The following is a 23,738-nucleotide window of genomic DNA, read 5'->3' on the forward strand; positions in this document are numbered from 1 at the left end:
ACTCGTTTTTCATATATACTTAGACCAAAGGATTTGGTTCCTAGTTAAAGTTCTGTTGTGCCACTTAATGAGTCACCTGTGCTCCGTAAGAGCAAACAAGAAAAAATTGAAAAATCATTCGGTCCTGATTTTCAACTTTATTTAGTTGAAGGGTCTAGAGATGAGATTGGTTTCCAATACTCGTATTTTTATCTTGTTGATGAGGACCCTAGGACTTTTGATGAAGCTATGAAGTCTCAAGATGTTGCTTTTTGGAAAAAAAGCAGTAAATGATGAGATGGACTCCATCATGGGAAATAACACAAGGGTCTTAACAGATCTCCAACTCGGTTGCAAACCTTTAGGCTGCAAGTGGATCTTCAAAAAGAAGATGAAAGTCGATGGATCAATCGATAAGTTTAAAGCTTGATTGGTTATTCAAAGGCTTTAAACAAAGGGAAGGTATTGATTATTTTGATACCTATGCTCCTGTTGCTAGGATCTCTTCTATAAGATTATTGATTGCTTTGGTGGCTATTAATAATCTTGTGATTCACCAAATGGATGTTAAGACAGCATTCTTAAATGGTGTATTAGAAGAAGAGGTGTATATGAAACAACCTAAAGGGTTTATCATGCCTGGTAATAAGGATAAAGTGTATAAGTTGATAAAGTCATTGTATGAACTAAAGTAAGCACCTAAATAGTGGCATCAAAGGTTTGATGAGGTTGTCTTGTCAAATGGATTCAAGTTAAATCAGTCGGACAAGTGTATATATAGAAAATTTGATGAGTCCGGTAATGGAGTAATCATTTGCTTATATGTTGATGACATGTTGATATTTGGCACCGACCTTAGATAAGTAGAGCTTACCAAAGCATTTTTTGTCATCAAGTTTTACCACGAAAGACATGGGGGAAGCGGATGTGATTCTTGAAATTAGAATCAAGCGTGAAAACAAAGGACTATCTTTAACACAATCTCATTACATTGAGAAAGATTATGTTGCCTTCTAAGATTAGTGATAAACTTGTCAAAATAGTTAATATTTTTCTGTTTTGTCTAAATTTTGAATTTTCTTCCAGAAAAAAATTTCTAGATACTGAGCGGATGTGAAACATAATCTCATTACATTGAGAAAAATTATGTTGCCTTCTAAGATTAGTGATAAACTTGTCAAAATAGTTAATATTTTTCTGTTTTGTCTAAATTTTGAATTTTCTTCCAGAAAAAGATACTGAGCGGATGTGAAACCGTCGTTCAAGGTCTTCTTTATTCATAGCTGAATATAATATAAAAACAAATTTTAAAATAGAACTAAAAAACTAATAAGAAAAAATATTATGTTGCCTTTTAAGATTAGTAATATACTGCCAAGGGAATTACTATTTTTTTTTGTTTTTGTCCAAATTTTTTGGTTTTTGTTTCAGAAATATTTCCTTAGGAATGGAGCAGATATTTCACCTTTCATTTCAAGTTTTTATTTATTCATGGCTATTTACTAAAAAAACATTTCTTATAACACAATTTCTGAAACAATTGCTTGCAAATGAATAATATTTTGGAATTTTAAGTTAATTTGAAATTGAGTAATTAAGTTCAATATTCATAGATGAAGGTAAAATTGGGGATATAACTAAGGGCCCACCGAAATTAAAAGTAACTATTTTGATGGTTATCAGCAATTACTCTTACACCCTTGATAACACTTTTCAATTTCATTCAGAAAAAATCTATTCTCTTTGTTTTTTTTTTGGTGTTCAACTTTGTCTCTTTCTCTTTCGTACAACTTTTTTTGTTCTTCTTATTCTTTTTCCTATTGAACATACATATGAATCTAACTTAATTAAAAACAGAGATGAATTTGATAAAATTTTGTACACAAAATATTTTCTATAACTGATGGGAATCTAACAATACCCATATAGCCATAGTTCTGGTGACGGTGACGGTGCCAACATCGACCACGTTTGTTATAACTATGAAAAGTTACACGTTTTTGGTAACTTGGTACACATTTTTGTAGCTTGATAAAATTATTGTATTATGTTCACCTATTATATTTACATCTAACATTATATTTAACCTGATATAAAATATGTTAGATTGATAACAATAATTTTACACAATGTTAAAATATTTATTATACTAGCTAAATATTAAAATGTATTGCTAACTTTACATTTAACATGGTAATTCAATTGTTGTATGTTAGATTTCAAGGTCTTATACTTCAGGCGAAGATAAGTTGTTGTTATACCACATCATTGCTAAACATTTATGTGTATCTCTACCATTTTGTTTATCTCGATAACTCAGATATTTTATGTTAATTTTCATGTTTTTTACTATAATATACATATATAGACTTTGCGTTCTCGTATACAAGATGAGATGCATCAAAGATAACAATATAATTGTATCTCTAACAATTTTACTATTCAGTCAAATAAACCATTAACATTTTAATATAAAAATATTATAAGTGAATCTAATAGTTACTTCTCTAACTATGTTATTGATCAGTCAACTAAATCCGAACCGTGGTAATAAACCACCGCGGCTGCCACAGTATCTCAAGCTTTGCAGCCACGTCGTCTCTCAACCAAAATCGACTATCACCTGGAGGAGAGATTCATTGGTTTCTGCCTCTCTTGTCTCTGTGGATGTCGTTTCTCCACGTCGTCTTCTTCTTCGTTGTGGAAAGCTCTGACCATTCTCAATGCAGCTCTCAATACTCTCTTCAAGCTTTTCGAGAAATTAAGTTTGATTTGGAACTGTGTTAACAAATTGGGTTGGAGATTAATTGATTATTTTTCTTAATAAATTAGATCTGTCTAGAAAAGAATACGAGATTGTATTTGATTGAGAAGAAAAAATTATAAGAGAAATGAGCAAAAAGAGACGAGAGAGGGATAAAGAGAGAGCAAGAGAAAAATAAGATGCAAAGGAGAGAGAATGAGAAGAATGGTACAAAGGATTTTAAAAATATAAACAGTAACCAAATTTTCTCTTTGTTAGTTTTGCAAATATCAAGTTAATTTGCGTCAAAAGGATGCAAATACTCTTTGAAATTTATCAAACAATAAACTGATATATAAGAGGTTGTTTCTCAGAGTAGAGAGAGTTATAAAAAAAGTTCAATGAAATGAATAAAAAAGATTGAAACAAAATGTATACAATCTTGAAAAAACATAAATATTAAGAGAAGCAACCGTTAATAATCAGTGATTATGTATAAAATTGTACAATTAATAAAGTAAAACGAAAATATACAACAGTATAATTGTAACTTTTGAATAAATTAGCAATTACACATGAAAATGTATAATAGAAATACACAATGGTTGTTCAATAATTCATTCATAGTTTTTCATATAGAATAATTATAAGAAATGACCATCCCACCTACACAATTTGCAGAAATGACCAAGCTCAAAAAACGACATTGTACATATTTTTTTAATACACTTTCACCCCTACTAATCTATATGGCTAGCCTATCATCTATCTTTCTCTTTTTCTTTCTCTTTCTCTTTCTCTTTCTCTCTCCCCTTTCTCTTTTCTCCATTCTCCTTTCTCATTTCTTCTTTCTCATTTCTCATTTCTCTTCTTCGTCTCTATTTTGTATATCTATATTATATTTTTTTTTTCACTTTCATCTTCGAGATTTACTCTTCGAAAATAATATTTCCCCAACAATATCAAATCATTATTATCAGATCTGTTTATTGAAAAATCTGGATCTAAAATTTATTGTATATGATCAAAGCTGGTGAAATTCTATCTTTGATTTGAACTTTCAGTCAAAAATTAACATTGATTTGGTTGTACACTGGTAAAGTCATCCTGACTTCTCCATCGTTGATCAAATTAAGTTTCATTTTTGACTTTTTTGTAAGGAATAACAACTCTGTATTCAACTGCTAGAACAACCGACGATTCTATTAGATTGATGCTAACATATACAATAATGTGTATTTAGCTGCATTATTTTTATAATTTTATTATTAAACAGCTAACATATCTACTAGAATGTTATATGTATTTATAGCGCACTAACTACAAAAATAACACCTTTAACAATCTAGATAATTTATTATTGTTATCAATCTAACATAGTTTTTATCTAGTTAATTATAATGTTAGACGTTAATTTTATATGTAACGTGCTACGTATATCAATAACATCTTTAGTCATATATATAACTTATTATTGTTATCAATCTAACATATTTTTTACCTAGTAAATTATAGTGTTAGACGTTAATATATATGTTAACGTGCTAAATGTATCAATAATATATTTAATTATCTATATAACTCATTATTGTTATCAATCTAACATTATATTTATCGTGTAAAACATAATGTTATATCTAAATTTATATGTTTATATATATGATATAATAACTGTTAATCTATAACAAAATATGTAACTTGTTAGTATTATATATATTGTTCATCTGACATAAATAATTTGTGTGGTTGTGATAAATGGAGAGATATCTCCCCTACCCTATAAAATTTTCGCAGTCAGCCTACAAGATGATATCATTTTTTGTCAAATTACATCGTTCAACTTGACAATAAATATCGGAGGTACAAAGATCTTTGCTGATGACCATAAACACAGTAACTTTAGTTTGCTGTGGGCTCTTGGTTATTCTTGTAAATTCGTCTCCCTTTTAGATTATTGAGCTAATTAACTCTTTTCATATTATTATTATTAATAAATAGAAATAAAATATAATCACAAATACAATTTGCCTATTATAATCATTATATTTTCCTTTTGATCTTCGTCTTTGCAAATATCTCGTAAAATTGTATCATAAACGTAGATAACATTAATACGACCAAAAAAAACGTAGATAACATTAAAATTCATACAAATATTGAAAAGATCTCAACTTTCCAAAAATCATATAAAATTGTATAATAACTATATATATATATATATATATATATATATATATAACCCTATCTAATTAGTATCGTTTTCCATACTCCCTTCTCGAATACACATTACATTGATTTGCGATCAAAACCCTAGACTAAGATCTTATTGCGTGTTTATCAAGTCCATCTGTAACCAAAACACAAACCATCTCGAATATGATTAGAGGAGAAAACTCAGATTCCATCCTGCATATTGATCTCATCATCGAGATATTCTCGAGATTGCCTGCAAAGTCAATTGCGAGGTTTCGTTGCTTGTCCAAGCAGTGGGGCTCCATCTTTCTCCGTCCATTTTTCACGGATTTGTTCCTTACCAGGTCCTCTGCTCGGCCTCCGCGTCTCTTATTCGCCGTCTAACTAGACGACAATAAGTGGTGTTTCTTCACGTCGACTCAGCCTCAGAATCCATATGATGACAAGTCGTCGTCTCTTGTAGTAATCGCCGACAGTCACATGAAGTTCCTTGGAGACAATACGTGGTTAGAGATTTGTGGTTCTGCCTCTGGTTTGATCTGTTTCCGTCGACGTAAAGCGATCTCAAAAGCGGATAAACTTCCTGTGATATGTAACCCTAGCACTGGACAGTACGCGAGCTTGCCTTTTCCTAAAAGAGGCATATATGGTGGGAGAATCTTTTTAGGGTTTGATCCAATTGACAAACAATTCAAGGTATTTTCCGTTCGCTATCCTAATGATAATTATGATGAAATTGGATTCCAGTATGAAATTCTAACACTAGGAACTGGAATCGTTTTGTGGAGGAAGATCCATTGTTCTTTAAATCACTTTCCTGGGCATTATTTGCCTAAAGGGATATGCATCAATGGCATTTTGTATTACTTAGCTGAACAAAAAGATGAAACTTGCTACATGATAGTTTGCTTTGATGTTAGATCTGAGAAATTCAAGTTTATATACAGAGATTTCTTTCGTTATGGGGATCATACTGAACTGATTAACTACAAGGGTATATTAGGCGTGATTACTTGGACGTGTAATGATTCTCCTCCTGGTGCAAGGCGTTCCCTTAAGTTGTGTTTGTCCGTTTTAAAGAATGTCGAGAAACCTGAATCGGAATGGTCGGAATATAGCTACACTTTTTGGGAGAATCAATTCCCTAAATACACTCTTTGTGTGTATTCAATCGTTGGAGTGACTGCTACAGGTGAAATTGTTTTCTCGACGCATGATGCATCTAAGCCGTTTTATGTTTTCTTCTTCAATCCCGAAAGGAGCAGTCTCCGAAGTGTTGAAATCCAAGGTTTTGGAGCTGCTAACCATGGCGCTTCTGAGAAACGTAGCAGAAGTGTTAGAGTCTTTGTAGACTATGTAGAGGATCTCAAGTTTATTACTATGAAGACGACATACAATTCTGCAACATCTATAAGCCCACCAGAACAGAAGCGTGAACCTAAGAGCACTTCATCTAAAGCTCACCTGCAACAAGAAGATGGTTATAGGTTTTTGAGAGCATTAACAAGTTTGATTCTCTGCGTCTTTTGGATGATGATGATTTACCTGATATTGCTTCCCTTTCTCCCTAAGTCGGCCAAAAGCTTCTTTAACATTTAAGTTTTAAATTAGTTTCTATTCAAGTTAGGGCCATGGCTGAAGTTGTCGTCATAATATATATTTATAGCACAGAGACTCTAGCTATTTTGGTTGTGAGTATGACTTGTTTTTTTTTTTTTATTTACCACATTTCTTTCTCATTTATAGGTTTCGTGTGAGTTTTATCATTTGGGTAGCTTAGGATAATTCGTTCTTTTCAGCATATCATGTCCTAATTGTGTGTGTTACACGTAACTGGGAGAGCAAACTAATGTTTTTATTCCACATAAATTGGGTTTTGGGATATATATATATATTTTTTAAGTGCTTTTGAGTTTATAAACAATGATAATAGAAGCTGGTGTATGTCTATGGATGGATTTCGAAACACATACATGGGTTTGGTGTATGGCTCACTCCATTGGAACAAGTAAAGTACGTGGTGGTTCTAGCAAAATTAAGTCCTTACTCTAAAATACTCTGGACTAATTGCAACAGTTGGAGAAACTGTACTTGTGACTGTTGCTGCAGGAGGGACAATTCACAGTTAAAAACCCTAAATTTATTTGTATGAATACCCGATTGTTTATGTCCTGTATATTGTTTAAAGTTTTTAACCATATCATGGTGTGTCCGTCCTCTTAATCTAACAAACATCATTGCTCTTAGGAAACACATTCTGTTTTCAAACTGTCTCTCTCGTTATGTCACTTATAAAGACTTCACAATCAGTGTGGTGGTGGCCTCCTCGTTTTCCGGTACTTGAATTGATTCTGTTTTAAGTAAACACTACGGAAACAAAATCAAATTGTTGAAGGCTGGTTTCTTTTTTGTGTAATGTATAGTTTAAGACGGAAACAAAATCTTGACAAGCTATTCTTTGTGTACATTCAGTTTTGTTCACCGAATTGATCTTTCACAAAGTATTCCAAACACCACATTATTATCTCACCTTTGGGATTGATCAGAATATAATAATGTTTCCCGATTTACGTGGACCAATACAAATTTGATGTTTTTTTGGTATGAAAAAACCTTGATGATCTTGAATCTTGATTCATGACAAAACAAAGAATCTATTGGTTATTCATGCAAGTTGTATTTTGCATCGTTCCTACATGTGAGCAGAATACGTCGAGACCATAAACAACAACATCCACAAAGGAAAAAAAAAATATCAGTTTGAGATTCCTGAAGACCAGTATTGGAGCTTTCTTCTAGATGAGAGGCAAGAAAACGTTTACTAGAAAGTTCTATTTTTTACTTTATGTTTACAATAAAGTCAGATTCTAAAGGTTCTTGTAATATAAATACTTTTCTCACACTCTTAATATAGAATATAAGGAATCGCTCTCCTCTCTTTCCTAAGGGTGATTGAAGAGGGATTCTTGAGAATTTTTTGCTTCTTTCTTTGTTCACTCTTTAAATCTTTTTTCTCTTTTGTTTTTATCTTTTGATCGATGTTTTTTAGTTTTTATCGGATTCCGACTTACATCGGATAATACTATTCCGGCTTTGACCAGATTTTTCTAGTTTTGATTTTAGTTTTTGGTTTCTATCCTTTTGCTAGATCAAAATGTTTCATGGAGTAGGATTGTTCACGATTGAAGATTTTACTCCTGATTTTAGTTGCAGCAAAAAGTTAAGCTTCTTTTCACGTATGTGGTGGTAAGGCCATGATCCGGTGACGATGTTGGTGTCTCTAATCCAACGATGGTATCATCCTCTTCTGGCTGGGAGTTTTATCTCTCTCAGTCCTCTTATGAAGAGCCTTTGTTAAGGTGGAGGCATTTGGTCTCGAGGTAATGATGATCGGAGTTGATTCTACGGAGGAGAGAAGCTTCATTGGTCAAATCGGGATCTAAGTTGATCTTACTGGTTAAATACTTTTTAATGAGTTCTTTGGGCTTTCAAAAAAAAAATACTTTTTCTCTCATCAGGCTCCATTAAAAAAAGTTTGTATTCGCGGCTAAATTCCTCGATTGATTATTGCTGATAATTAATACGAACGAGTTGCCGACAAAAAATTATCATCAGTGTTACGATATAAGAGATATAACCATAGTAAATTCGTTATCCATATATAGATCGATCTGTTTCATGACAATTCCGAGAAATCCAGAAGATTTTGACACTTTAAAAAGTTAAAGCAACAATTTTGATACTTTAAAAAGATAAACAAACAAAGATTTGGTTCCTTTGAAGGTACTTCCACTATCTGCCCATAGTAGTTGGCAATTATTATGAAAACAATTCATATACACTTCTTTCTCTCTTTTTGTCATTTTCCTTAAAAAGGAAAATATAAAATGTTACGTGTCCAGTATCAATACTACGTGTTTGTATGCAGTGAAACAACATTAATATCTAACAGACTTTTTTTCTCGAAAAAAAAAAAATTATATATATATAACAGACTTTTAGTTTCAATTTTACAGATTTTTAGTTTCAATTTATAGAATTTTAGTTTCATTTAATAGTCAGAGAAAAAACATAAAAATCACACACCAAAGTCACCAACCACTCTTCATTCTCTTCTTTCACCTTCCAATGGAATCTGAAATTGCTTCAGAGCATCTTCCCTTCATCAGAATCTACAAAGACGGTCGCGTCGAGCGACTTTCCGGCACCGAAATCATCCCACCGTCTCTAGACGCCGCAACAAACGACGTCGTTTCAAAGGACGTCGTATACTCACCGGAGCATAACCTCTCTGTTCGTATCTTCCTCCCTCATAAATCCACCGCCGGCGAAAACAAAAAAAAACTCCCGTTACTCATCTACATCCACGGCGGAGCTTGGATTATCGAGTCACCATTCTCTCCCATTTACCACAATTTCCTCACGGAGATCGTCAAATCCGGTAACTTCCTCGCCGTATCGGTTCAGTACCGCCGTGCGCCGGAAAATCCGATCCCAGCGGCGTATGATGATTCATGGTCGGCGGTTAAGTGGGTTTTCTCTCATTCCGATGGATCTGGTCCTGAAGATTGGGTTAACGAATTCGCCGATTTCGGAAAAGTTTTCATTGCCGGAGATAGCGCCGGCGGAAACATGTCGCATCACATGGCGATTAGAGCCGGTAAGGAGAAGCTCGAGCCGAGAATCAAAGGAATCGCGATTGTGCATCCAGCTTTCTGGGGAAGAGATCCGGTGGATGAGAAAGATGTGCAAGACAGAGAGATGAGAAACGGAATCGCTGAAGTTTGGGAGAAAATCGCGAGCCCGAATAGTGTTGATGGTACGGACGACCCGCTTTTTAACGTGGTCGGATCCGGGTCGGATTTTTCGGAATTGGCGTGTGAGAAGGTGTTGGTTGCTGTGGCCGGGAAAGATGTGTTTGTGAGGCAAGGGTTGGGTTACGCGGCGAAGCTGGAGAAGAGTGGGTGGGTAGGTGATGTGGAGGTTGTTGTGGAAGAAGATGAAGGACATGTGTTTCATCTCCAAAACCCTAATTCTAAGAATGCTGAGAAGTTCTTGAAGAAACTCGTCGGGTTTATTATCGGTTAATTAATTATTAATGTAACGAGTGATTTGTGTGAATGTAGTTTGGTGTGATTAAGTATGTTAAAACTTAAAATCATTATTATGATGAATAAAATTTGCAGTTGAGTTCAGTTATGTCATTCTGTTTTCAAGAAATTAAAAATACTACAATGGATTTATTGAATTTCTGAGGAATTTGTTATGTTTTCTGTCGACTTTTGATTCCCAGTAAATTTCTTTTCTTTGTCGAGTATTATACTTTTTGCATGATTAATTCAATAACAATTAATCAGTGTAAAGAAAAAAAATATGAGTTTTTACACCGATATTTAAAATGAAACCAAACTCAAAGATATTATTTTTTTTAAAATGGTAGGACGACGAATTACTGTAAAAAGCTAGATCCGCCGCATCAAACACCTCTCTTATAGTCTTATTATAGACAGACATACGACACTGGTCTAATTTTAATTTAGATGTCCGTAGCAAAGATTTGGAAAAGGAATATATACTCGACCATCATAAAATATTTATTTTCGAATCAAAATATTATTACTTTTTGTTGTTCGAGAAAAAAAATCGTTATTTAATTCTCCAAATCTTTGATACGGATAAAATTCCATTACGTCATTATCGAAACTATTTTCATCACACACAACAGTCCCATTCTTCGCCGGCTAAATTCTTCCGGTAACAATGCTCCGAATATTCACTTGTTCCTCTGCTCTTCGTTCACCTTCTCCCTTCTTCCGCTTCCTTCGCCAGTTCCCTCGCTCTTACTCATCGCCGACCAGCGTTACCATCTCCGGCCGAAACCTTCGCCGGAAACCCACTCAAACCACTCTCCGTTTAATCTGTTCACACTCTTCATCTGATCTCGTCTCCGAGCATCCTCCGTTCGTCAAGATCTACAAAGACGGTCGAATCGAGCGACTTTCCGGCACCGAGACCGTCCCTGCATCTCTAAACCCACAAAACGGCGTCGTTTCCAAGGACGTCGTATACTCACCGGAGCTTAACCTCTCCGTTCGTCTCTTTCTCCCCCAAAAAGCCACCGAACTCGCCGCTGGCGATAAAATCCCTCTTCTTATCTACATCCACGGCGGAGCTTGGATCATCGGGTCCCCTTTCTCTCCCACTTACCACAATTTCCTCACGGAGGTTGTCAAATCGGCGAATTGCTTGGCGGTGTCGATTCAGTACCGCCGTGCACCGGAGGATCCGATTCCGGCGGCGTATGAGGATTCATGGTCGGCGATTCAGTGGGTTTTCTCCCATTCGCATGGATCTGGTCCTGTGGATTGGATTAATGAAGTCGCCGATTTCGACAGAGTTTTTCTCGCCGGAGACAGCGCCGGAGCCAATATGTCGCATCACATGGCCATTAGAGCAGGGAAGGAGAAGCTTAACCCTAGAATCAAAGGGACTGCGATTGTGCATCCAGCTTTTTGGGGAAAAGATCCCGTCGATGAGCACGATGTGCAAGACAGAGAAGCCAGGAGACGAATTGCGGAGGTTTGGGAAAAACTGGCGAGCCCGAATAGCGTCGATGGTGTGGATGACCCGTTGTTTAATGTAATCGGATCCGGGTCGGATTTTTCGGAGATGGGATGTGAGAAGGTTTTGGTTGCGGTGGCCGGGAAAGATGTGTTTGTAAGGCAAGGATTGGGTTATGCGGCGAAGCTGATGAAGAGTGGGTGGAAAGGAGATGTGGAGGTGATGGAGGAAGAAGATGAAGATCATTGCTTTCATCTCTTAAACCCAGATTCTGAAAATGCTCCCAAATTCATGAAGAAATTTGTGGAGTTTATTGCCAGTTAAAGAATATCTTAAACTGTGAGTATAATTAAGAATAAATTTGTTGTTTGCTTCATCTTCTGAACACACACAATTACAGAAATGCTAACAAAAGCTAAAGAGTTTGATGAACAAGGAGCCTTAGGGACCAAGAAATTCTTGTATGGACTCATAGACTAAGTTTTGTTACAAACCTGTATTATGATTAACTAGGCATTCTATAAGCTGAAATCAAGTTCTGAAGTTCCCATATGCAAAGGCGAGACACCGGGACGACTTAGTTCAAGACCCAACAAAGTCCATTTTGTTCCATCTTATAAGATGTAATTTCATGTCAAAGTTATTTCACCTAATTAAATTCATTTCCCTTTAACAAATGAAAACAGTAGGATTAACTAGTTGGTTAGTATATACCCTATATTGAATTATTCTGAATATGAGGCTTGTGGTCTTTTAATTCCCAATAGCAGAATCAGTGACACAATTTCGTTTCGAATAAGTTTCTGCATAGACATATATATGATACCTAACAAAGAATGCATATCTATGTTACCTAATATGTACATAAATTGGCGTCGAACAATAATAATTGGTTAATAGCGTTCAACCACAGTAGATGTTTTTATTGATCTACGTCCAAATCCTGTATATGATGGATATCTAGACGAGGTCCAAACCATGTTATTTAATTCTCATTTGGAGAGCAGACATCTTCCAACGACCAACGTGAATGGAACCTATATGACTTCATAGATCTTATCAGTAACCAAAGGGTACTTTAATCACTAGGCGAACTAATTCGAGATCAAATTTAGTAGGACAAGGGCCGATGGTCTTAATATTATCATTATTTAGTTGTAAAGTACTTCCTCATTCTCATGATTTAAAATGTTTAAGAACTTTTAATTTGTTGAATTATGCGATTTTTTTTTTATTGACTGAACTATATTTTTAACTATTAGTTAAATGCTGTTTTGTTTTAAACAAACTAATTTCTTAATCTCTGCATTTTTATTCATGTGCACTTTTGGTTTTTTGCTATTAAACTTTTAGTCATAACGAGAAAAGCTCATCCTAATCCATGTGAATTTTCTTTGTTTTTGTTTTTAATTATAGTTTTGTGGGCATGTATGCACGGGTGCATGTATATATTTACCTACTAAAAGATTGAGTTTTTTGGTGTTTGTCTGGATACATGAACTGCATTATGGTTGTACACACAATCGTATCCAATGCTATTGATATCCAAATATGGAAAAACAATCCAAGTTAAGTAACTCTTGTTTTTTATCTCCAACAAAAAAATGTAACTTTTGGTTATATTAAAAAAGCGTAAACTATATGATTTGTTAGCATAAATAACCCAATAACTTATGAACAAACGCCATTTCATGTCAAATCTGTGTCTAGCTCAAAAAAGAAAGAGAGAGAAGCTATTTATGTCCTCTGACTGTAAATCAAATTCTAAATTACATATTTTATGAATTCAATTAAAAGATCAGCTACCACTTATATACAACTTTCTTTTAACGTTACACTTTCCAACCAATTTTGTGCCTATCTAAAAAAATATGTAGAGTTTAATCAACACACGATATATTGATAATGGTAACTCTGTCATCATGATACGTGTTATATCATACGGAGGGACCGTTTTTATCTTTTTAAAAAGTGAAATGTCATAGTTTAATTGAATTAAACGATATATATAAAACTAAAAACTCTTTTATAATAGTTCTGTTTCTTCACTCTCATTCCGAAAAAAAAATATGAACTCTGATCTTACCACAGACCATCTTCCGTTCATCAGAATCCACGAAAACGGCAGTGTAGAACGACTTAGCGGAAACGACATCGTTCCAGCTTCACTAAACCCACAAAACAACGTCGTTTCAAAAAGACGTCATATACTCACCGGATCATAACCTCACCGTTCGTCTCTTTCTCCCTCATAAATCCCCAAAACTCGCCGCCGGTAAAAAGCTACCACTGCTCATCTACTTCCACGGCGGAGCTTACATCGTGGAGTCTCCTTTTTCCCCTGTTTACCACAACTACCTCACGGAGGTTGTCAAAACCTCCAACTGCCTCGCCGCGTCGGTTCAGTACCGCCGTGCGCCGGAGAATCCGATTCCGGCGGCGTACGATGATTCGTGGTCAGCGATTCAGTGGATATTTTCTCACTCCAATGGATCCGGTGAAGAGGATTGGATCAACGAATTCGCCGATTTCGACAGAGTTTTCGTCGCCGGAGATAGCGCAGGAGCTAATATATCGCATCACATGGCGATCAGAGCCGGGAAGGAGAAGATTAAACCTAGAATCAAAGGAGTTGTTATGGTGCATCCGGTTTTTGGGGGAGAGATCCGATCGACGAGAAAGATGTGCAAGACGAAGGAATCAGGAGAGGAATTAAGGAGATCTGGGAAAAAATCGTGAGTCCGAATAGTGTTGATGGAGTGGATGATCCGTGGTTAAATGTTGTTGGATCCGGGTCGGATATATCCGGGTTGGGGTGTGAGAGGGTTTTGGTTGCGGTGGCTGGGAAAGATGTGTTTGGGCGGCAAGGATTGGCTTACGCGGCGAAGCTGGAGAAGAGTGGATGGGAAGGAGATTTGGAAGTGGTTGAAGAAGAAGGAGAAGGACATTGCTTTCATCTACGTAACCTTAATTGTGAAAATGCTTTGAAATTGATGAAGACATTTCGGGAGTTTATCATATACCGTTGAAAGAGAGTATTTAAATTTTTCTTTTTCTTGTTGCTCAAGTATGGAATAAGGAGAAACATCTGTATACATAATCCTTTAAAATAAACATTTCGATGCTTCCTTTCATGAAAATTTTCAGAAGGTACTACTAGATAATTCAATTCTATTTGAAAGAAGTGTTTTACACCTAAAGTATGGTATTGTTAATTAATGGTTGGCTTCGATACCGGAAGAGAATCAAGAGATATTGAATCGAGATCCGAAATACAAAATTACAACCTTGTTGTTCTTTTTTCTTTTATAACCAAGTGTTTCATACAAGAATCCAAACTAATTTATGGAAATAAATGATAAGGATCGTTCATATCATAATCGGCCAAATCCAAATGGAGAATTCTTCACCAGTCGAGAAAACTTGTTTATCCTCCTCTAATAAAACTTATCTAATTTAATTAAAAATTATCTAGTTTAAAAATTCTCTAATTTCCTTCATCTTTGATGACGTAAAAACCACCTGATAAATTTTTTTAAACCGTTTTTAATGCGTCTACACCAATTTGTATAGTTATGGAAGATAATCAACAGCGTCAAATTATTGATTACTTTTTTATTAATCCAAACAGTAAGGCACAACTCATATCTCTTTGATGGTAAGGTAACTCACTGGTAAGAACTCTTGTGGATCAAAGTCCGGAGTTTGGAAGACAAGTAAACTTGTGCGTGCAGGGTTATCATATAGTACATGGGAACATTTCATGCATTCCTATAAAAACCTACATATATTCCGATAATCCAGAGGATTAGACTTTTGATATTCTGATTAACAAGTAGACTTTATGCATAACTATCTTTAGTCAACCTCTCTTCTCGACCTCTCCCTAGAAACGAGTCATTCATCTTCTCTTGTTAATGAAAGTGCAGCATATATCATATACCAGTTCTGGCTCCCATCTAAAACTTAAGTTTACATATTAAGTTGAAAACACTAATCTTAAAAATTAATCTCCATATTGAGTTTAATTAATTTGGGTATGAGATTATGCTTTACCAAATAATTTGCATTTGCATTTCAGATTTTATTTTTCTGTCACACTAAAGGTATCCCTCCTTCTTTTCTATCAACTTCCAATCATTTACAAAACATAGAAAAAAACAGAGTTTACCAAGAACTACAAAGACAAAACAGAAAATCTCAACATTTCTCATCATAGCAATCAGTCGTACGTACCTAACGAGCTGGCTGAGACTACAACCGAATAGATTTAAAGTAAAACTTCTTCTGTAAATAATTTGTTTTGGTTGGAAAAATTGAAAGAAAAAAAAGTGATGGTCCAATTGAGACCATTATCGCAAAAACCAACGAAAATATAAAAGAGATTTCTTGTTACCCAAGCAAACCAAGTAAAATGTATAAAAAAGTGATGGTCCAATTGAGACCGGTTTATTGGGTCATAGTGGGCTCGGAAGGCACCGGCCCGTTATCCTTCCACTGCCAAGAACGGGAGGTGGACGCTGCTCTGTGAAACCAGTCTAACGCAGTCTCCTCCGCTCTAAGAAAGTCCGAACCCACAAGCCTTCGCTCGAGTCCGAACCATCAACTCTCAGCTTGGAACGGGCAGGCCGGTTGAAAGCCCAAATCGAACCCGGCACATTAAGATCGGTCCAACGTTCCATCACCTTATAGTCTCCACTCGGATCACAAGCCCGCGTTACCGAACTCGACGTACAGTAAGTGTCAACTAAACTTATATATACAACAAGAGAAAACTTGTTTCTTCCGATGTGGGACATTTTGTGAATATAGTTATGCGTCTTTACTAGAATTTTCGTTTCCATTCTCTATCGAGAAAAACCAAAAACCTTTGAATAAAACTCTTCGCCGTCGGGATTTAATTATTTTCAGTCTTTCACCGGTGAAAGATACTCCGGCGACCATGCTCCGATCGATAACTCGTTCCTCGTCACTTGGTTCGACCTCTCTTTTCTTTCGATTTTTCCGCCAGTTCCCTCGCTCCTACATTTCTCGGTCATCGTCAGCGACCGCCGGCGGCAACATTCGCCGGGTATCTACTCCAGAAGCTGCTGGAAGACAGCTATTTCTCCGCCGCGGCTTAAGGTTTCCCTCCGCCGCGAGTGGCAGTCTCAATGGGCAATTTTCTCGCTTATCCCTTCGCGCCTTCGCTACACAACCCGCACCTTCTTATACCGGTGGGATTATCGAACGATTTAGTTGGATTTTGAAACTGTGATTTCAATTGTTCCTATTTTTCGTCCGAGATAATATTTTTTTCAGTTAGATTCAAAGTGTTTATCGTCGGTGATGTTGCTGTATTCCACATAGATTCTCCTATAGAGAAATTTCCTTGGATTTTGGTTGAATTAACACCACATATGTGCTTGCTATATGTGATTAAGAGCATTTTCTTCTGTGCATTGTGGCAATTGTGAATGATAGATGTGAACCTTTTCTCCTTATATTAGATACATTGATGTTTTTGTTTAAACAGTGTCATAGTGTAGGCCGTTCTGATGAGTGGTTTTGTCTATCGTAAGAGTTAGGTCAAGATGAAGCTGAGAAGCTTGGATTTGAGAAAGCACGGGAGGAATTCATCTCAGAGTGTAAATCTAAGGCTGTTCTCTTCAGACACAAGAAAACGGGTTGCGAGGTGATGTCTGTTTCGAACGATGATGAGAACAAGGTCTTTGGCGTTGTTTTCAGGACTCCTCCGTAAGTGTAGTAGTAGTACACATGAATCTTCCCTGATTGTTTATCTTTAGTATCGGTGACTTGAAAGTTCGGTTCTGTTCTCCTGTTGATCTGGGTGTAAGAGCTTGGTATACACTTATACAGTTGCTTGGTTCTTGGAATTTCAACTAAACTTAAATGGTCAAATTGATTGCTAATCACCTCAGGTCGCAGTTTCTGTGTTTTAAAACCTCTTCTTTGTTGTTGCCCATGAAGTGTTCTGAGATTCTGAGGTCAAGTGGTGAATTTATAGTCGAATGAATGAAATTATAGCATATCAAGGTCAAAATTAGCTACTGTTCAATGGTTCTACACTTTTAGTTGGAATAGCCACCATGAGCTAGAGCTAAACTTGTGACACTCCAATTGAATTAATAGGCGCCGTAAGTGGTTGACCGTGATAAGACAATAGTTTGGTTCTTGATGCAGGAAGGATTCCACTGGCATTCCTCACATACTGGAACATAGCGTATTATGCGGGTCAAGAAAGTACCCACTGAAAGAGCCATTTGTCGAACTTTTAAAGGGAAGTTTGCATACTTTCTTAAATGCATTCACATATCCTGATAGGACTTGCTACCCAGTTGCTTCCACAAATACAAAGGTATATAACGTTTACTCTTTTCTTCCCTAACCATTACCTCTTTGCATTGTGCTATGTACACGTATTTTCAAGTTTGGTTTGATCACATTTCATAACTATCTATGCTAGGATTTCTACAATCTTGTCGATGTATACTTGGACGCTGTGTTCTTTCCCAAGTGTGTGGATGACGTTCACACTTTTCAGCAGGAGGGTTGGCACTATGAGCTTAACGATCCTTCAGAAGACATATCTTACAAAGGTTCTATTTGTTATAGATGGCTAATACAATGTTTTTTCACACATAGCATTTTAGCTTTCGGTTTGTTTGACCACTATATTATTAACTTTCTTTCCCTGTCTCTTTGTTAATGTTTCACATATCAGGCGTTGTTTTTAATGAGATGAAAGGTGTCTATTCACAGCCTGATAATATACTAGGGCGGATTACTCAACAGGCAAGTATTGCTCTTCAATTTTCTTGAACAATTTCTTCTAACAATCTCTTTCTGAGAGTGAATTTCTGTAAAGGGTTCGAGTGGATGTTTACTGTATGAATATTTTTGCTTTTGTTAAAAATTTTGATGTTTTCTAGCTTACCCGATCAAAGTGTGTGTTGTTGATATGTATCTTTGCATGTGCGAGTCTGCATTTAATATTTTGTTAGTTTCTTACACTGGTCATCACTTTGATGTGCAGTCAGAGAGTAAATCTAATTGAAGTTTCTCACAAAACGTCACTTCAATTATCTGCTCCTAGATTCTTTGTTATATAACCCGCTTTCATTGTTCTTTGGTTCAGTGGTTCTTATGGAATTGTGTACTTGTTTTCTCTTCTATTTTCTTTTGATAGGCCTTATGCCCAGAAAATACATACGGTGTTGATAGTGGAGGTGATCCAAAAGATATCCCGAAGCTTACGTTCAAGGAATTTAAGGTTTGTTAAGCACTTCATGTGATTTAATTAAGCATGGAATAATATGATAGTATACTGCAATAAAAGCGTAATGGTATGTATGACTTCCAACGCTCAAAATATTATACGTCATGGTGAAAATTCCAGGACTTCCACCGTCAGTATTATCACCCGAGCAACGCCAGAATATGGTTCTACGGAGATGATGATCCAGTTCACCGCCTCCGCGTCTTGAGTGGTAAAGAGCCATATCTTGTATTGTACTTTCAGTACGAAATTGTCCGTTTCTTGATTTATGTTCGACCTATGTTATTATTTTACAGATCTTATCTCTGTTTTGCTAACTTGTACAGAATACTTGGACATGTTTGATGCAAGTCAAGCACGAGAAAGTTCAAAGGTTATACCACAAAAGCTATTCTCTGTGCCTCGTAGGATTGTTGAAAAATATCCTGCTGGTGGAGACGGTGACCTTAAGAAGAAGCATATGGTGTGCCTTAACTGGCTGCTCTCTGACAAGCCACTGGACTTACAAACTCAACTCGCACTTGGGTTTTTGGATCATCTAATGCTTGGAACTCCTGCTTCACCGTTGAGAAAAATCATTTTGGAAAGCGGTTTAGGAGAAGCTCTTGTTAATAGTGGGGTGGAAGATGAACTTCTCCAGCCCCAATTCAGTGTTGGTTTGAAAGGTGTTTCCGATGATGATGTCCAAAAGGTTGAAGAATTGATCATGAATACTCTGAGAAAGTTAGCAGATGAGGGGTTCGACACCGATGCTGTTGAGGCATCTATGAATACCATTGAGTTTTCTCTGAGAGAAAACAATACAGGATCGTTCCCTCGTGGTTTATCACTCATGCTCCAATCAATTGTGAGTTTCTCTGTCTTTTTCTTATGTGTGCCGTATCCTTTATTTTTTGTAACGTTTCTTATTTTGGTGTTGGTGTTTAGGCGAAATGGATATACGACATGGATCCTTTTGAGCCATTAAAGTATGAGGAACCGTTGAAGTCCCTGAAAGCTAGAATAGCCGAGGAAGGATCCAAGGCTGTCTTTTCCCCGCTAATAGAGGAGTTTATTTTAAACAACCCTCACTGTGTTACCATCGAATTGCAGGTACTTTCCGTTTCTGAGTTTCTCATCGTTTTTTAAGTTTCTATAATCATATGCCAAAAACACCTTTTTTCAGCCTGATCCAGAAAAAGCTTCTCAAGAGGAAGTGGAAGAGAAAAATATTCTAGAAAAAGTTAAAGCAAGTATGACAGAAGAGGATCTTGCAGAACTAGCGCGTGCGACAGAGGAGTTGGGATTGAAGCAAGAGACTCCTGACCCTCCCGAAGCACTGAAATACGTTCCAAATTTAAACTTGAGTGACATTTCAAAAGAACCTACCTATGTTCCCACTGAGGTGATCATTTCAAAAGCTCTCTGATGCTGTTGGATTCCCAGCATCTTTTTCAGCTTGATACTAATTTGATGCTTTACAGGTTGGAGATATTAATGGCGTGAAGGTCTTGCGGCATGATCTTTTTACAAATGATATACTCTACGGTGAAGTAGTCTTTGATATGGGTTCGATAAAGCCTGAGCTTCTTCCACTGTTACCTCTCTTCTGGTAACTTGTTGACTTCTACATCTGATGATTAACTAAATTTTTCAGAAATGCAAATAATGACAAATGTGAAATGAAGTATATTGCTAACAAAATTATTCCAAGCATTCCCTGTTCTCCAGATTTGCTCTATAACCAAATCACTGTTTCAATGTCTGATTTAGTTTTAAAAAATTATTACATATTGCTGGGTTTTTGTTCGAGAGAGTCTCTTTGTCGATTTTACTATTCTTGACTTTTACTTTAGTGCTCTCAACAACGCTCAGTTAAAGTTCTATGCCAAAAAGGTCACTTCCAAGCCTTCTGCTGTAGTAACATGGTCTATTATAAGATGTCTTGGTTAGTAGTAGCAGTATAGAGGACAATCGAATTACAGTGTCAGTATTTTTAGTAGCTTCATTGCACTTTTTTCTTATCTCACCCTAGACATTCACATGCTATGTTCTTAATCTTCCGTAAGTTTGGCTGAGGATTGTTTCCAGTTATGGTTTATTACAGAGGATAACCTTTCCCAATAATGTTCTGCTATGGGATACCCCATGCTAAATTCATAAGTTTTAACTCCTATATTATTTCTGTCTTGACAGTCAATCATTACTAGAGATGGGCACGCAAGATTTGACCTTTGTACAACTTAATCAGTTGATTGGAAGGAAAACCGGAGGGATATCAGTTTATCCCTTTACATCCTCTGTGTGGGGTAAGAATGACCCATGTAGCAAAATTATTGTTCGCGGAAAATCCATGGTTGGACGCGCTGAAGACCTTTTTAACCTGGTAACTGGCTTTATATCTTTCAGCTATTACATATAGCTGGAGATTGTGTACGTTGGGATAGTTAATGTATGTGTAACAAATGACAAAAAAAGTTGACATAGAATGTAACTGTAGTTAGATAGAAGAACCAGGCGATTCTTGAAATGTAGTTTGTTTCCAGTTAGAAGTTGTAGTTGGTACTTACGATTCTCACTAGTGTTTTTTGTTTTTCTTGCTACAGATGAACTGTGTGCTGCAAGAGGTTCGATTTACAGATCAACAGCGTTTTAAACAATTCGTCTCTCAGAGTAGAGCAAAGATGGAGGTATGCATTTTTTTCTTCTTTTTCGCGTTCTAAATAGAACACGGCGGTTTTAGTATAACCCCAACTCATCTTCTATTCAGAACCGATTGAGGGGAAGTGGTCAAGGAATTGCTGCTGCGAGGATGGATGCAATGTTGAACGTTGCTGGATGGATGTCTGAACAGATGGGTGGTCTCAGGTTGGAACTTGTTAACTCTTCTTTAAAGTTTTTGTTCTTACCATTTGTGGGGCTTCTTGGTTTGATTCAAACCTGGCTGTGGGAGAAGAAACTATTCGGAAACTAGTAAAGCCTAATACAGTTGTACTTTTCTCTTTGTAGTTACCTTGAATTTCTACAAACTCTTGAACAGAAGGTGGATCAAGACTGGGAAGGAATCTCATCCTCACTTGAAGAAATCAGAAGATCCCTCCTTTCTAGGAATGGTTGCATAGTTAATATGACTGCTGATGGAAAGTCCCTCACAAGCACGGAAAAATTTGTTGGAAAATTCCTTGATTTACTCCCTGAAAATCCGTCTGGTGGACTTGTCACTTCGGTTGCACGACTTCCTTTGAGAAATGAAGCTATAGTAATACCAACGCAGGTAAATAAAAAGGAAAACCCATCTGTATATTATGTGTCCTTGGGTGTGTATTATTAGTATACCACAATTTTCACTCATGCCCTCTCGACAGGTGAACTATGTAGGAAAAGCGGGTAATATATACAGCAGTGGCTATCAGCTTGATGGGAGTTCATATGTTATATCAAAGCATATTAGTAACACATGGTTATGGGATCGTGTTCGTGTAAGTGGTGGTGCATATGGAGGCTTCTGTGATTTTGATTCACACTCAGGTAAGACTGCTTTCCTTTTCCTTTTCTTTGATTGGAGAGAGTTTTCCTAATTATACGAACTTCTCCTTCAGACCTGACCTTTGGAGTTTCTCTTGTTCAGGAGTATTTTCGTTCTTATCTTACCGTGATCCCAACTTACTGAAGACACTAGAAATATATGATGGAACTGGAGACTTCTTACGTGGCCTTGATGTCGATGAAGACACTCTTACTAAAGCAATTATTGGGACAATTGGAGATGTTGATTCATACCAGCTCCCTGATGCCAAAGGTTATAGCAGGTAATGATGTCTAATTCTTGCGGGTTCCCTAGTCTTTGTCTGCTTATTTTAAGCAATCTAATCGATTGTGAATCTAATAATTTCTCATCTCTATCTATCAACAGTTTGTTGAGGCATTTGCTTAACGTAACCGACGAAGAGAGGCAGACAAGGCGTGGAGAGATATTATCAACTAGGTTAACATCAATCTCTCGTTTTTGCTTTAGCTTAAATATATGTCAATTCAAACATATCTTGCAAACACGTTGTTATTCTCGAATAGAATTGAAAACTAACTTCCTTTTTTGTTTTATCTCACAGTTTGAAGGACTTTAAGGAATTCGCAGAGGCGGTAGACTCTGTTAAAGATAAAGGCGTTGCAGTGGCTGTGGCATCACAAGAAGATATTGATGCAGGAAACAAAGAACGCTCCAACTTTTTCGAGGTGAAGAAAGCTCTCTGACTCTGACACTCTTAAAAAAAGTAGGAAGAACTCTTCTTTGGTTCATGGTATGACGCATCAAATCCTCTAGGCTCGTAATTTTTGTGGGTTCTACATCTCGGTCTTTACAAAGTTATATGACAGCATCATATGATTTATCACAGTAGAAAATAGAAATGAAGCGTTTTTAACCGTTCACTTTATGAAATTAACCAAATTGCTAAAACGTAGGCTTTAGCTTCCGCTCTTTAAGAACAAGCTCTCCAGGATTTTATTTGTACCTGTTAGGGTTTAAATCTACTCTTGTCTTGTTTGATTCACATTTGGTTCAAAATGATAGAATCGGATAAGCGTTAGCTTTATTACTGGCTGGGATTGAACCGCATTGCTTGCTAAAAACAAATGTCTCTCAATCTTCCATTTCTCTTCGGGTAAAAGAGGCATCTATAACACAACTCATCATGTGTCCCCTAATCTTGTCAGTGTCATGCTTTCTCGTGTGTCTCATGCTTCATATGTTTTGTTTTTGAGTTAGTTTTAAAAAACAGTTCGAAGTGAAATTGAAACTTTTAGTGCATTGGCATCAAGAATCTCTAGGTTACTTTTTGGAGTAGATTAATCTTTACATTTAACTTTTTTGATTAAGATCAATTCATAAAGATACTTTAATGCTACATATATTTTTTTGAACCTTTTTCATCTCCTCCTAGACAGTGGTGGTCTTTGAAAGTTCTGATTACATGCCAAAAAAACTTTAAATACTTGAATTGAACG

The 23,738-nt window shown here is 36.3% G+C and overlaps 4 protein-coding genes and 1 pseudogene across 5 annotated transcripts; all 5 read left to right on the forward strand.

The window, feature by feature from the left end:
* Positions 1–5,098: 5,098 nt before the first annotated feature.
* LOC18011262 lies at positions 5,099–6,514 on the forward strand (annotated as a pseudogene).
* A 2,429-nt stretch (positions 6,515–8,943) lies between these two features.
* LOC18011050 (probable carboxylesterase 5) lies at positions 8,944–10,114 on the forward strand. Its single transcript, XM_006393167.2, has one exon. It carries the CDS (start codon positions 9,044–9,046, stop codon positions 10,001–10,003), a length of 960 nt encoding a protein of 319 aa, XP_006393229.1. The 5' UTR covers positions 8,944–9,043; the 3' UTR covers positions 10,004–10,114.
* Positions 10,115–10,597: 483 nt separating this feature from the next.
* LOC18011051 (probable carboxylesterase 4, mitochondrial) lies at positions 10,598–11,852 on the forward strand. Its single transcript, XM_006393168.2, has one exon. The coding sequence runs from the start codon at positions 10,676–10,678 to the stop codon at positions 11,798–11,800; it is 1,125 nt and encodes a 374-aa protein (XP_006393230.1). The 5' UTR covers positions 10,598–10,675; the 3' UTR covers positions 11,801–11,852.
* A 1,693-nt stretch (positions 11,853–13,545) lies between these two features.
* On the forward strand, positions 13,546–14,552 carry LOC18010604 (probable carboxylesterase 3). The gene is given in 3 exon segments (XM_024150412.1): positions 13,546–13,671; positions 13,673–14,123; positions 14,126–14,552. Coding segments are annotated over 3 exon segments (957 nt in total). The 3' UTR covers positions 14,506–14,552.
* Positions 14,553–16,302: 1,750 nt separating this feature from the next.
* LOC18010605 (presequence protease 2, chloroplastic/mitochondrial) lies at positions 16,303–23,225 on the forward strand. Of its 2 annotated transcripts, none has more exons than XM_006393170.2 (19): positions 16,303–16,692; positions 17,038–17,212; positions 17,660–17,834; positions 17,943–18,075; positions 18,201–18,271; positions 18,666–18,749; positions 18,876–18,966; positions 19,082–19,602; positions 19,683–19,847; positions 19,921–20,139; positions 20,219–20,346; positions 20,931–21,120; positions 21,341–21,424; positions 21,505–21,602; positions 21,744–22,008; positions 22,100–22,262; positions 22,363–22,543; positions 22,648–22,719; positions 22,844–23,225. In XM_006393170.2, exons 1-19 carry the CDS (start codon positions 16,419–16,421, stop codon positions 22,983–22,985), a joined length of 3,231 nt encoding a protein of 1,076 aa, XP_006393232.1. In that variant the 5' UTR covers positions 16,303–16,418; the 3' UTR covers positions 22,986–23,225. The 2 variants fall into 2 exon arrangements, with proteins under 2 accessions (XP_006393232.1, XP_024006181.1); XM_024150413.1 differs by having other exon boundaries at positions 17,044–17,212.
* Positions 23,226–23,738: the final 513 nt, after the last annotated feature.

The sequence above is a fragment of the Eutrema salsugineum genome, unplaced genomic scaffold, assembly GCF_000478725.1.
Source record: "Eutrema salsugineum unplaced genomic scaffold, Eutsalg1_0 scaffold_7, whole genome shotgun sequence".
Classification (NCBI taxonomy): Eukaryota; Viridiplantae; Streptophyta; class Magnoliopsida; order Brassicales; family Brassicaceae; genus Eutrema; species Eutrema salsugineum.